Source organism: Python bivittatus, unplaced genomic scaffold (assembly GCF_059951505.1).
Source record: "Python bivittatus isolate LINGU-HERP-01145 unplaced genomic scaffold, Pbiv_v1 ctg000790_np1212, whole genome shotgun sequence".
NCBI lineage: Eukaryota > Metazoa > Chordata > Lepidosauria > Squamata > Pythonidae > Python > Python bivittatus.
Genome location: NW_028277110.1, coordinates 6,192,197 through 6,205,249, shown reverse-complemented (window position 1 = coordinate 6,205,249; position 13,053 = coordinate 6,192,197). Strand labels below are relative to the sequence as shown.

Below are 13,053 nucleotides of genomic sequence, written 5' to 3'. Positions count from 1 at the left end.
TGCCATGGTGCCTCCTTCCTGAGGCTGAGAGAGAGTGACTACCCCAAGGTCACCCAACTGCCTCCGTGCCTAAGGCAGGACTAGAACTCACATCTCCCAGATTCAAATCCAGTGCTTTTAACCACTACACCAAAGGGAATCCATTGGTGGATTCAGAAAGTCCCATCCACTGATCGAACACGGAAGAAAGTGTTTGGGAACATTCAAAGGTGCCAGACAACTCTTTCTTGATTGTTATAGTCCCCAGTGCCTCAGAAACAGTGGACAATTAGTTGTCAACATCCAAACTGAGCTTCAGAGATGCCTGGTGTCTACCCACCACTGCAAAGTTTCACTCTACAAAAAAACAGTTATTGAGGTTTGCTAAGCAAAGCCTTTTTTCCCTCCCTCATCCGTGCTTGCCATTATGGCCAATTGCTAGATACCGAAGTCCACAACTGCAGTGAAAGCACATGAGAAGCTATGCTTGTTAGGCGGGTTCTTATGTGCCACCTTTGGTGGCAAATATCTCCCAACACAACTTACAAACAACAGTTTAGCTTCTCATACTTCATGGGATCATGATGCTTTGAATGATTTAGGACCCAGACCAATTTCTTCAAGCCTATGATCAGCCCTTTTCCCCATCCATCCCCGGTGAATCTTACTAGGCTCAGCCACCCAACGTTTTCCCAGCCCTAGAGTTTTAGGATCACATCGAAATCTCATAATTATTTATGGCTCTGAATCTCAAGGTCCTGCAGGACCATTTTTCTCCAATTGTTTCTGCCTATCCAGCAAGATCTCGCAGGGTCAGCATGCTCCAGGCCCCCTCACTTAGGCCCCATCGTTTGGCAGGACCCAGGAGGTCTGCCCCCTCTGTCACTGCCCCCCGACCCTTGGAACAGCCTCCCCCAAGATTCAGCTGAACTCAGTCCTGCCTGCCTTTATGTCCTTTTGTTATCCCAACAGTAGACCAGACCAGGAAATCAACTCCACAGGAAGGCTGACACCACTTTTATCGAGAGTGGCTCTGACAGCAGCATCTGGCAGGTCTGGTGGTGCTGCGCCTCCTCCCCGCTCTTAAACTCCTGTGAATGAGGGAGGCATCTCCCTGAGCCACTTCTGAACACAATCTGTCTGTTGTGGACTTAAGCCATGTTTTTCTTCTTATCACTTTAATAACAGATCGTGCATATTTCTGTCAAGGTCATCTTCTTCACACTCTACACCTTTGGTTTCTATGCTTTACTTTTATTATTTGTTTACTGTGTCATTTTTATATGGATTTAATTGCTGTTGATTAATAATGTACGCTACCCTGAGTTGCATGCTATGCGGGCGGCTATATAAATCAAATCAATAAATAAATAAGCAAGCTAATTTTAGGAACAACTGCTTTCTATCTCTACAAAACAGTTATAGACATTTTGGTCTATAAAGAATAAAAAGATAATTTATGATAGGGCAATAGCCTCCAAATTCTTCACCAGGCAAAATGTGACAGAAGCCAGAAATTCAGAAAGTAGGCCAGATGTTTCAGCAAAGTGAAGTGCAGTTCAAAGTTCTCCTCGGGATGGAGACTGTAGGCTAACCGCATGGTTTGTGGTAGGCGTCATCCAGTCAGATACAGGGAGAAGAATTGCTGACAGTTTTGCAAAGACAATAGCCCTTATCCTTAGGAGAAATGCGAAGGCTCATTTTGTAAGGGTTGGTGGTTCTTTGAGGATTTTTCACAAGATGAGAGAAACTCCGTGCCATCAATAAGCAGAGATTTCTTCTTTCCTTAGCAATCAATGGTAAAGTATATGCAAACCTGCCGGGGCTGATAATGTATAAAGGAGACGTAGTGAACTGGTATCTGCTGGGAATGGGCCAGGAGATTGACGTGCACACGGTTCACTTCCACGCTGAAACGTTCATATATCGGGTGAGACTCTCTCCAAACTGATGCAGAAGGCTCCCCCCACCCACCCTACCCCATCCCACTTAAAGGATAAATCTGGGTAAAGAGTCTGGAGGCTCCTATCTTGCAGTTAGTTTGTGCGTCCCAAGTTGGCAAGTTGATTTGTTTCCTCTCCCCAGGTCTAGCCCAGCAAAATAAATTGAGCAAAAATATATACATCTAGCTTTCTGGCCATGAAATGTAGCTTTTCTGGGTGGTAGTAGTTAAACATTACCCTCTAGGCAGCACCCCTGTTCCAAACTTTTACTCATCTGTATATCTTGTGTGACAGAATGGCAAGAGTTACAGAGCCGATGTGGTGGACCTCTTCCCTGGGACCTTTGAAATGGTGGAGATGCAGGCTGGCAACCCCGGCACATGGCTTCTTCACTGTCACGTGGCTGACCACATTCATGCTGGCATGGAGACACTTTTCACAATCCGACCCAGCCAAGGTAAGAAGAAAGCTCATGTTGAAAGTGGGGCTCGATCTGTTCTGGGGCTATGCCTATCAAAATCATTCAGTGGCTCCATGGCACATCCAACCCACATGGAAATCAAGGGTGAAATTCTAGAGCTAGAAAGCTTCAGGATAAGTGATGGATCATTAGAGAACAGGAGCTGCAAGGGCCAGAAAGGCAGCCATATAATGGTGCAGCTGATATGCTTGCTTTGTGGCAAACAGAGGACAGAGAAGAATGCCGATAATTAGGAATCTGTGTCTGAACTCCTGTATCTAAGTCCATTCCAGTGTTGTCAGATTCAGTAGGAGCCCATTAAATCTTCAGTCCCAGCCCCTAATCCTAATCTGTTTTGAGCACAAAGGAGCGCAAAGGAGTTCTGGGGATGGGCAATAATCTGTTTGCATCAGTTCAAGGGCTGGATGTGATGCTAAGGAAAAAGAAGATCCAGACACACATCTCTTTGTGTAAGCTGGATTCCATGCATGGATCTCCTGGGCTGCTTCGGGTGTCCTCATCCTCCTTTTGTGCTACCCAATACAGTCCTGATTCTGTGGTTTATTTCATTACAGATGCAAAATCTACAATCAAGACTACAGGTACCATGTTTTCTTTCATCCTGGACTCTTCTATCTCTTTCAGATATCCTGATTGGTAAAGGTATTCCGGGTTTGAAATCTTTTCTATCTTCCATTGCTCTTTTAATATTCCTTGTAAGATTTCTGTGTTCCAAACATTCACCTTCTGGTCTACAGTAGTCCTGAGATACTAGTCTCTAATATCTTACAAATTAGGACCCAGTTTTGGCAACATTGCACACCCTCCAGCACTTTTCCTCTAGCCGCTGCAAATCCTCTTGTCAGTTTTAAGGGCAGTTTAGAGCACCCTTATTTACCATAGCTTATGCTAGCAAGATTGCCTCTTAGCCATGGTTTTCAAACCCATTTCAGGCTCTGGTTTAGATGAAACTGCTTGGAATTAGCTATGGCGCAAATGTAATATTTTTCAGAATCTGTGAATGCTGGTCACTTTCCTTCTAGGATTAGAGACTCTTGATCCAAGTTTCTGAACAATCGGACTGAATGGAAACAGACTGACGCTCTCCCCAAAGATTGGGGAGTGGCCATTATAATCCCTAATTTAAGAAGGGTGAGAGAAAGTTACCTCAAAACTATGGACCTCTTAGCCTGCTGAGCAGGCCAGCAAGTTGTATGCCAGATATCAGTACGGTCAATTAGTGGACTGGATGGACTCTGAAAATATAGAAGCTGGTCTCCTAAAGTCAAAGCCAGTGGATGGATCAAAGTGTTCAAGCATTAGTTAAAACTCATTTTTTTTCCTATAGGCTCAGCCCCATATGTATTAAACAGCCACTTCATTACAAAATAGCAAAGGCAGTGTTGTCCAAACTTGGCCACTTTAAGATGAGTGGACTTCAACTCCCAGAATTCCCCAGCCAGCCATGCTGGCTGGGGAATTCTGGGAGTTGAAGTCCACTCATCTTAAAGTGGCCAAGTTTGGACAACACTGAGCAAAGGGGTATAGGAAAAGCTGCCTTGCTGCAGCTTCTCCCCCCACTCCCTGATCACAATGGGGTACGACGTGGACATCAGACTGAGAATAGCCTAATTCCCGCTGAGGTCTGTTTAGGTAATCCAGTCACCAGACATGAGCCTGTCAGATCTCTCAGTCAAATTGCCATATCAGAATTGCAAAGAGCTCTCACACTTGCAAACTGCCATTTTGAAAGGGAGATTCCAGGAAATCCCTACAAGCAACTCCTTTGTCATTATAAATCAGGAGCTATTGAAACAACAGTCCACGTACTTCTTTATTGTCAATCTTACCACAAACTAGAACGCAAACATATTTCACCTCTGTTATCTCAATATTCTGGTTATGCTGACTTCTTTTATCTCAGTTATGTTTCAGAGCAATGTACTGTCTTATAATTTCACTACATTTCCTCTAATGGCTGGCAAGACCCAACAGACTACATTTTTTATATTTACCTCATTTTTCTTTTTGACCCAATTTTATTTGATCATTCTTACTTCATTCATCTTACTCTGTTTTGCTATCAAGTCTAGTCAACAACCCCAATAAAGCACTTTGACTTTGACTGAAGCACAATTAACCATCATGTTTAACCATACTGTAGTTTAATCCTATATGAACAAGCCTGTTCAGCCCTCGGCTTTGGGCTTGCCCATTTCAGGCAAACCAGGCCTAATGTAATGCATGAATCCAGGCTTAGCTCAAGATTACACAGCTGGAAGAAGTTCTGTTGGATCAACTTAATTAAATGACAAAATCCAATCAATTGAAAAGGATTTCCAGTTTAGCCATGTTCCTAATCTAGTTTTCCAACTGTAGGGAGTTCTTGATTTTAAAATCTTTTTAAAATCTTTCTTGGGTTGGCTATTATGCTATTATTGTTGTTGTTCTCCAGTTTTCAATGGCTTAAGTTGTCTGATTTCTCTTTTTCAGTAGTTTGACTTTTCCATAATTCATTTTACTTCCAACAGAAACTTCTGAAGAGAAAAGCATGGGGACTTCTGGAGAAAAAAGCTTCTCGCATGACATCGTTTTGTTTGGCTCAACACTAGACCCAGGACATGTAGAAGCAGCAATTATTACTCTTGCTATTGCCGGGATTGTACTGTTCCTCACCGCCAGTATCTTTCTCGGTGTGATCATTCACCTCAAGAGACAAAAGAGGCTGAGACGCAACAAGCGGTCTATATTGGATGAAAGCTTCAAACTGATGCGTAGTCAAAAACATGACCTTTAGAGGACAGTGGAAGAGCTCTTGATAGCTTTTTAGCCAGATACAAGTGAAAATGGCCCAGAATAGAGTTACTATTTTAGGAAAGTTCAATAAGAAATGTTACTAGCAAGTACTCCACTCTAGATTTTATGATTTAAGGTTTCAGGTATCCCAACATTCAGATGGATTCCCAGATCCTTACACTTGTATTCATTGAAGAAAGGGACAGAATCTCAAGCAAATCCAGACTGGATGTTCAGTCAAGCACTTGGAATCCCTCTGGCCAGCAACTTCCATAATCTTGTATCAGCTTACTCCCTATCTGGTGCTACTACCTAACCCCTGGATCTCCTGCATTCCTCCACTCTTGGGGCAATTCACCCATTCTGTGAGATTAGCCAATTACAGTTTCTGCATGTTGAACATACACCTGGCTGGGGAGGAGCAACAGACATTGAGAAAGTTCTTTAAGAGGGCAGAGCAACTAGCATTCTCTTGAAACAGGCTTCCACCACAAATTGTTTTCCTTGTTTTGAACTCCTTTCATTCCTCAGCAGTTCTTCTTTCAAAAGAACTTCTGTTTGACTAAAATAGGACTTTCAACCCAAAAGGCCAATGATTATAAAACTGATATAGCTTCTAACTAAAAGAAGTGGAGGAATCAGTGTTTGGAGGTCATGTTTGTTGACCAGCCTTTCCTAACCAGGAACTCTCCAGCTGAGTTGGGATTGCAACTCCCAGGATAACTGGCATTGTGGATGAAACAATTGTAGACATGGGGAGGGCAATACTGAGTAAAGAAGCATTTTAGTCATTATTTTATTAATGTCAAGATGGCACAATTATGGGCTAGTTCATATCTGCATTATATTGCTGGATACCTGATGAAAAGCATGGCCTCATTTCCATCCAGATTTTGAAAGGGGCACCATCCCAAACTAAAGGAGCCCTTGACCAATGCTAAGGTCAAGCCAAGGAACAAAGAACTAAAGATTCTATTCATTTTGGAAGAAGAACTTAGCAAAATTGCCAAATGCCTTCATAACTGAAACAGAAAGATCCTAATATTTTAAAGATCTGAATGAAAGGTAAATGAAACACAACATCCAGACTGCAGGGTCTGAGATTTATACTCTTAAGCATTCACCCCTGTTTGTGGTGCTCCGTTCAGGTTGCCAAATACATTTGGTGACAAATCCAAGATGATCCTCTTTATTTAAGACATATCTGTGTAGATGGGAGAGGAGTTCATTCATTCTTGACTTTTTTATAAGAAAATACTAAAATTTGTAGATTTCCTCATAAAAGTGATAGAAACATATTAAGTCTAAAAAATCTCATGTGAGAAAAAAAATCATTCATTCCGACAAAAGTTCTGAAAACTCTGATCCCCCAATCTGGGAAGCCCAAAGACTAGAGCACTGAAGCCTGATATATTCATGCAGCTAGTGCCTCATCCCCCATTCTTCATTCCCCATTGAACCGGCATGCACAGAGTAGTCCATGCGCAAATGAAAAATGATTGAGGTAGTGGGGTGGGTGACAAGCTTCAGATGACTTTACAACTTCTTATTCCACAGGATATGAGAAAATGCCAAATGGAAAAATCAGACAGTGGGCGTAGAAAACACTTAGTGGATAGTATGCTGTCTTTGGGACTGGTGCTTTGGTTCAGTCCAGGATCCTGAAAGATGTGCGTCTTGTCTTCCTGTCTTCTCGTTTCTCCAGAGAAATTGCTTGGGTCAAATGCTCTTAAGCTGCCTTAACTCTCTAGAAGTGTTAATTAACTAATGAGTGGGCTGCATAGTACAGCATGGTATTCAGAGAGAGAGATGAGTTTTGTCTGTGGTATTAGATGCATGATTTGGTACTCATTCATGCCAGTAATTACTTGATGTTTCATGATTATATGAATCAGTGGGCAGAATATAATTGTCTTAAAGAAATTAGTAGCACAAGAGAGGCTGTAGCAGGTAGTCTTAGGAAGTAAAGTGAGTAGAAGGGCCAGAATTTCCCCCTCTTGTTTCTGGCGATTGTTTCTGTGGCCTGGAAGACTTAAGAAATCTAAAGAACAGCTACAGTGAAAGGGTTTTCACTGTAGCTGGACCTATCCTAATAGAAAACCAGGATGTCCTGCAAGAGCTTTCCCTCGTTGAAGGAGAGGTGGCCCTAACCATGGCTTAGTCATGTAGTGTTTTAAGAAAGAGGCATGAAGGACTGCCTCAGACTAAAAGAAAGGTATCTGGAAAGTATTAGATGGTTTTTCATCCAGTTGTAAGAAAAGAACCTAGACCATGCTGATGACCAGGAACGGTGAGAGGAGGAGAAACGTCACTCAAGTTGGGTTAGAGCCCTACCAGCCAGATGTTTGTTGGGGAGTTAAATTGGATTCTGATACTGAAAAGATAGTTGCACTCAGTGGCCTATGGAGAAAGAAGATAGAATCATTATGCAGAGCTCTGCCAGACTCCTAGCACTAGACTTTCAAACTTCAAATATTATGGACCCATCTAAATGAGGGAGAAAGTTGGGAAAAGAGATTTCAAAACACAGCCACTAAGCCTTCAACAAAGTATTAGATCAAAGAACATAAGAGCATAAGCAGTGGCCTGCTGGATCGAACCCCTTGGTCCACCCAGCTCAGCAATCTGTTCTGACAGAGGTCAACCTGGTGCACAAGGAAGCCCACTAGGAGGGGGAAAGTCACAGTTTAGCTCTGGAATCACTTTGGGCTGATTTCTATTTTATACAGTAATTTATTTAAGGAAGGGATTGCAAAAGAAAACGTACATGATTAAAAGACTACTGTTTCTTTGTCTGGCATGGAGCTGTGTAAGGAAATATTTCTTGTCATAAATATATATTCTTTTTACATTCATACACAATGCACATCAAATTAAAATGAATCCTTTTAACTGCCCAGCATCAGAGTCAGGCAGCGTATAAATTTAATAAATTATTAATAAATTATTATTAACATCTGATTAAATTCTCTGTAGTAGGGAAGGTTCTGGAGACACACTTGTTGACTCATAAACATAGAAGCAGGTTCTGCAGAACAGCAAGATAAACAACCTGAATATAAATTCCTAACTCAATTACCAGCTATGGAAGGAACAAAGCAGTTTTGTTGCTATATAATTTAGAGCTGCAGAGGTGGGGAAATTAGTTATACAAATAATTCAAAAAATCACTTCAATATTATTACAAAGAATGATTGACAAAAAACCTTGGTTCTTCAAGGGATGCAAGAATAGAACGTTAAAGCTTCTTGATAAAATGAGTTTTATTTTGTTGAGCACATTTCCCCAAATCTACTTTTTAAAATGCCAGGCTTCTATTGGCCATGCTCTGTTTTACAAACTGGCACCTTGCCCAGCTAGGTGACACCATTCAGCCAATCCTGGATGATCTCAGAAAAGTTGGATCTGGTTGTTACTTTGATTATTGGGAGACCTAGAAGATAGGGTGACACCAGTTTTTAAAAAGGACCTCGGGGAACCTGGAAAATTAGAGGCCAATTAGCTTAATGTCCGTTTCAGGCAAGTTCAAGAAACAGTATTCCAAGTAAAAATCACCAGGGGAACAAGTCAAGCTGAAGGAAAACCACCATGGATTCTGCAGAGGAAACTTCTGCCTCAACAACCTTGTAGAGTGTTTTGAGAGCACATGGATGGGGTAGCCCTGTCAATGTTGTCTACTCGGATTGTTAAAAAGCCTCATCAAAAGCTTTTGAGTAAACCAAAGGGCCATGGCATAAGAGAGCCTGTCCTTTTTAAAAAAACAGCCAAGAGCAGGAATAATTGGGCAATCTTCATAGAGGAGAAAGGTAAGAACCCTTAATGATCTGTGCTGGGACCAAGGCTTTTAAACTTGCTCATAAATGATCCCGACTTAGAGGTAAGCAGTCATAGTAACTGATACAAGACCATTCAGGAACACCAAAGGTGATTGTGAAGAGCTCCCCAAGAATCTCTTTAACCTGGCTGAATAATCAACCAAATAGCAAATGTCATTCCATTTAGGTGTGTGGAAAGTGTTGCACATTAGGGTGAAAAACCCTTATTTCCCATATAATCTGATGGGATCTGAAGAGTCTGAGTAACCAGAAAAAAAGATCTTGGAGAGCACAGTGCAGGTGTTGATTTCATGAAGTGGCAGCCATGGAAAAAGCAAATGCCATGCTAGAAATCATTAGGAAAGGGATGAAGAATAAAAATGCCAATCCTGTAATGGTGTTACATAAAGTACCTCCACACCTGGGGTACTCTATGCAGTCCTGGTCCCACCAGTTGGAAAAAGTATATAATAGAACTGGGAAAAGGGCAGAAGAGAAAGCAATCCGCATCTTAAGGGGTTCAAATGCTTTTCCTGTGAGAAAAGGCTAGGATGTTTGGGACTCAGTGCAGGAAAAAAGGTGATTCAGAGGAGACTTCATCAAGGTGTATAAAATCATGCAAGGCATAAAGGAAATGGTCAGGGACAAGTTTTTCTCCTCATCACCAAATGCTGGGACCACAGTCAGCCTAGGAAGCTGATTGGAAAGAGATTTAGAACAGACAGAAGGAAGCACTTCTTCAAGCAGCAGATATGTAACCTGTTCAGTTCCCTACTGGAAAGTGCAAGGATGGCCACCTGCTTGGGTAGTTTTAAAATGGGATTTCATAACTCTTGCAATATTCCAACATAAACACCTATCTGGCTTCCATCTGGGTTGCATCTTCTGGCCAGAACATCCAGGTGGAATGAGCAGTGTCAGCGGCAGGAGCATAGCCACATCATCCTTGGTCAGGCTTTTTATCAGCACCAGAGGACGGGGATACAAGGAGAGGACCTTGGCAAGAGAAGGCATGTTGCTGGAGAGATTGGATAACTTGAGAGATTGAGAGATTGGATAACATCTCCTGTACGTTACTCCTAGTTTTGGTCTCCTTGCTGTGTCTTTGGCCAAAACCAATTAATCTCTAGGATGGCATTCCTCGACCTTGGTGACTTGAAGTTGTGTGGACTTCAATTCCCAGAATTCCCCAGCCAGCAAGGCTGGCTGGGGAATTCTGGGAATTGAAGTCCACACATCTTCAAGTCTCCAAGGTTGAGGAACCCTGCTCTAGGAGATTTGCTGCTTTCTTTCTGCCTGTTTTCTCGGCTCTCAGTTCTGTGCAGCACTGTAAAAATGTGACTTTGGTTTATCTCAGCAACCTGGAGGTGTTTTAAATTTGGCCTCACTGACTTTTTAAAATTGAACTCCTCAGAACGGAGTGTTTATTCAAGCTTCAAAACCTTGAAGGAACTGTAAGCGCACACTGTTTGGCACTAGTACTCTATAAACTGTGGTTTACGGTTTATGGCTTCATGCATTGTGCAATCCCAGCCAACTGCAGTTTAGTCAATAGCCATGGTTAAACAAACAGAAATTGGGACATATCTGCTCATTTGGACCAAACTGTCTCTGGCCAGAGGTGTCCATGGGGTGTCATCAAGAAAATCAAGATGGCAGCCACAATGGTGTGATCAAAACACCACCTGTTTTTTTTTATGTGTGACACACATTAAAAAACAGGTGAAACTTCAATCACTCTGTCTTGGCTGTCATCTTAACTTTCTTGACCATATCCTGCGGGTGCCCCTATCTCTGGCTGAGGAACTGTAAGTTTCTGCCTTTCTGGCTGTGTTCCCCACCCTGAGGAAAACTAGGCTTCCCCATTTGCACAACCAGGCCTTGACATTCTGCTGTGTCCTTGTGACATTGCTTTCATCTTGTCCCCAGCAAGACAGGCTTAAAACATCCTTCCTGCATGGGTGTTCAAATAAACTATTCCAACGCAGCCTCAAAGTACATAAAACCTGTTAGGCTTTGTCACTTAGAAGTCAGGACTTCCGGTGAGGATTTATGGTGAACTAGACGCCTCCGAGGGGCTGGAGATGGCATCGAGGCAAGACCGGCTGCCAGATGACATTTTCTGGCTGGCCAAGCCTCTCCAGACAAAGGAGAGATCGTGAGATTGCCCGCTTGTACTCCCAACAGCTGCTCCTCATGAGTAAACTGCAGGAACTGAGTTTTTTGTGGTTGGCTCATGAGTTGAGCAGTTGGGAGTTGAGGGATTTTCACCAGGCTCACAGCCACAAGGTAGCCTTACGGTACAAAATTCTGCCCAGCCTCGTTTCTTAATGACTTTTGGAAATTACTTATTAAGTGCTAACCTTCCAATCAACAAGTCTTATAACACGCACTGGGTGAGTTTCCTTTAATCCTTAGCAAAAGAAGTTTTAAAGATAAGTTTAAGAAAAAAAACTTTTTTAAACTTTTTTTGGAATAAACAGCAAAAGGGTGATTAGAACGTTGATTTTGGAAAGTTATAATTGGACTAAGGGTCCAGATGGATTTGAAATAAGATTTTGAAATTAATTGTAAGAATCCTTCCCATGGGAAAATGCTGTTGTTTTGAATTCTTAAAAGAAAACATGATAGGATGGAAATTTGAAGGTTGGGTGCTAGAGGGAACCAGAAGCAAGGAAAATTTTCAATTAAAGGAGAAGAACATTTAAATTTGACTTATTAACATAGAATGGAGCAAAACATTTTAACATTACACGTATTTGAGGATATTTGTGAGTGATGGATCCAGCATGTTAATTTTAAGAGTGTCTGCCATTATAGATAAACAGCTTTTAAAAGATGCTACGGAAGAGGAATAAGTTTTACCAGACAAGACTGAGACTGATCTGAAAGTGGATTTACAAATGACAGGTTACAAGAACGATATGGAAAAATACGTTACATTGGATATACAAATGAAACTGGCTGATGTCTTAATAATTAAAAAAGATATACAAATAATAAACTAAAAGAGTGACCTGGATAACTTTCTTATATTGGATTTACAAAAGAGATCTGTTAAAATTCTGAAAGATTTTGTGAGAAGGAACAAAGAAAAAATGAAAACAAGCTCTAGGACATTGTTTGAAGGGATTAAAGATCAAGATTGTTAAAAGTAAAAGGAAGGAAGTTAAAATAGGTTTATTTAATCAAGGTTAAAATAGATATGTTGTTATTTCTGATAACCCTTAATGGACTTTTGCTGACCAGGACTGAATCACGAGGTTGTAAGGATCTGTTTATAGATAAAAGATGAGATATGAGACAAGGAGGTTATTGTATTTTAAGAGAAGGTGATAAGCTGCTAAAATTGTTTATACTTGTTGTGATGAAGGGGAAAGTCACTTCCTTATATATTTCTTTTCTTCTTCTTTGCTATATTTTTACTCTTTCTTTTTTATTTTTCTGTATATTTTTCTCTTTTTCTGCACTTTTGCTTTTTTCTTTTTTTCTTTTTTTCTTTTAGTTTTTGTAGTTTGTATTAGTTTTTATCTGTTTAATTATAATGTTTAATAAAAGTATTATTAAAAAAAAAGAAGTCAGGGGACATTGGCCTTTCCTTGCTGCCAAGAAATGGTATCTGTACTTGTTAGAAAGTATTATAGGATTATTTTTAGAAAACCTTGATGCCACTGAATAACTGATTGCATTACATCTAATGAGAATCTTTTCTGTATTTCAGTAGCCCTGGAGAAGCTCATTAAAACCTTATTAGACTTTGCATGTCTTCAGAGCAATACAAATATGCCATCCAGAAGATGATCCTGTTGATTCATCCTAGCCACAGGCAGCCAAATACTCCCACGGAGAAAGCTCCAAAGATTTCAACCAGATTTCAGCAAATTTGCTCAATACAGAAAGTAAACTCTCTGGGGTATGCAACATTACTAATCAAATACTAATTAACGGTAGCTTTTCCATCGACTGAGAGTCTGTAATGTCACAGACTTTTAGAAACATTTTATATTGTCTACTGAAAATGTAAGCAGTGGCCACCTTGACATCTGGTACCTAGGACCCA

The 13,053-nt window shown here is 41.0% G+C and overlaps 1 protein-coding gene across 4 annotated transcripts in view; it reads left to right on the top strand.

Annotated features, from left to right (window-relative positions):
- Positions 1-12,455, top strand: part of HEPH (hephaestin) — a 62,381-nt gene extending 49,926 nt beyond the window's left edge. For all 4 annotated transcript variants that reach the window (XM_088129300.1, XM_088129299.1, XM_088129297.1 and 1 more), the window contains exons 19-22: positions 1,770-1,909; positions 2,217-2,379; positions 2,958-2,984; positions 4,914-12,455. In XM_088129300.1, the coding sequence (XP_087985426.1) occupies positions 1,770-1,909; positions 2,217-2,379; positions 2,958-2,984; positions 4,914-5,179 (596 nt within the window). In that variant the 3' untranslated portion in view covers positions 5,180-12,455. The remainder of the gene's footprint in view (positions 1-1,769; positions 1,910-2,216; positions 2,380-2,957; positions 2,985-4,913) is intronic.
- The last annotated feature ends 598 nt before the right edge of the window (positions 12,456-13,053 follow it).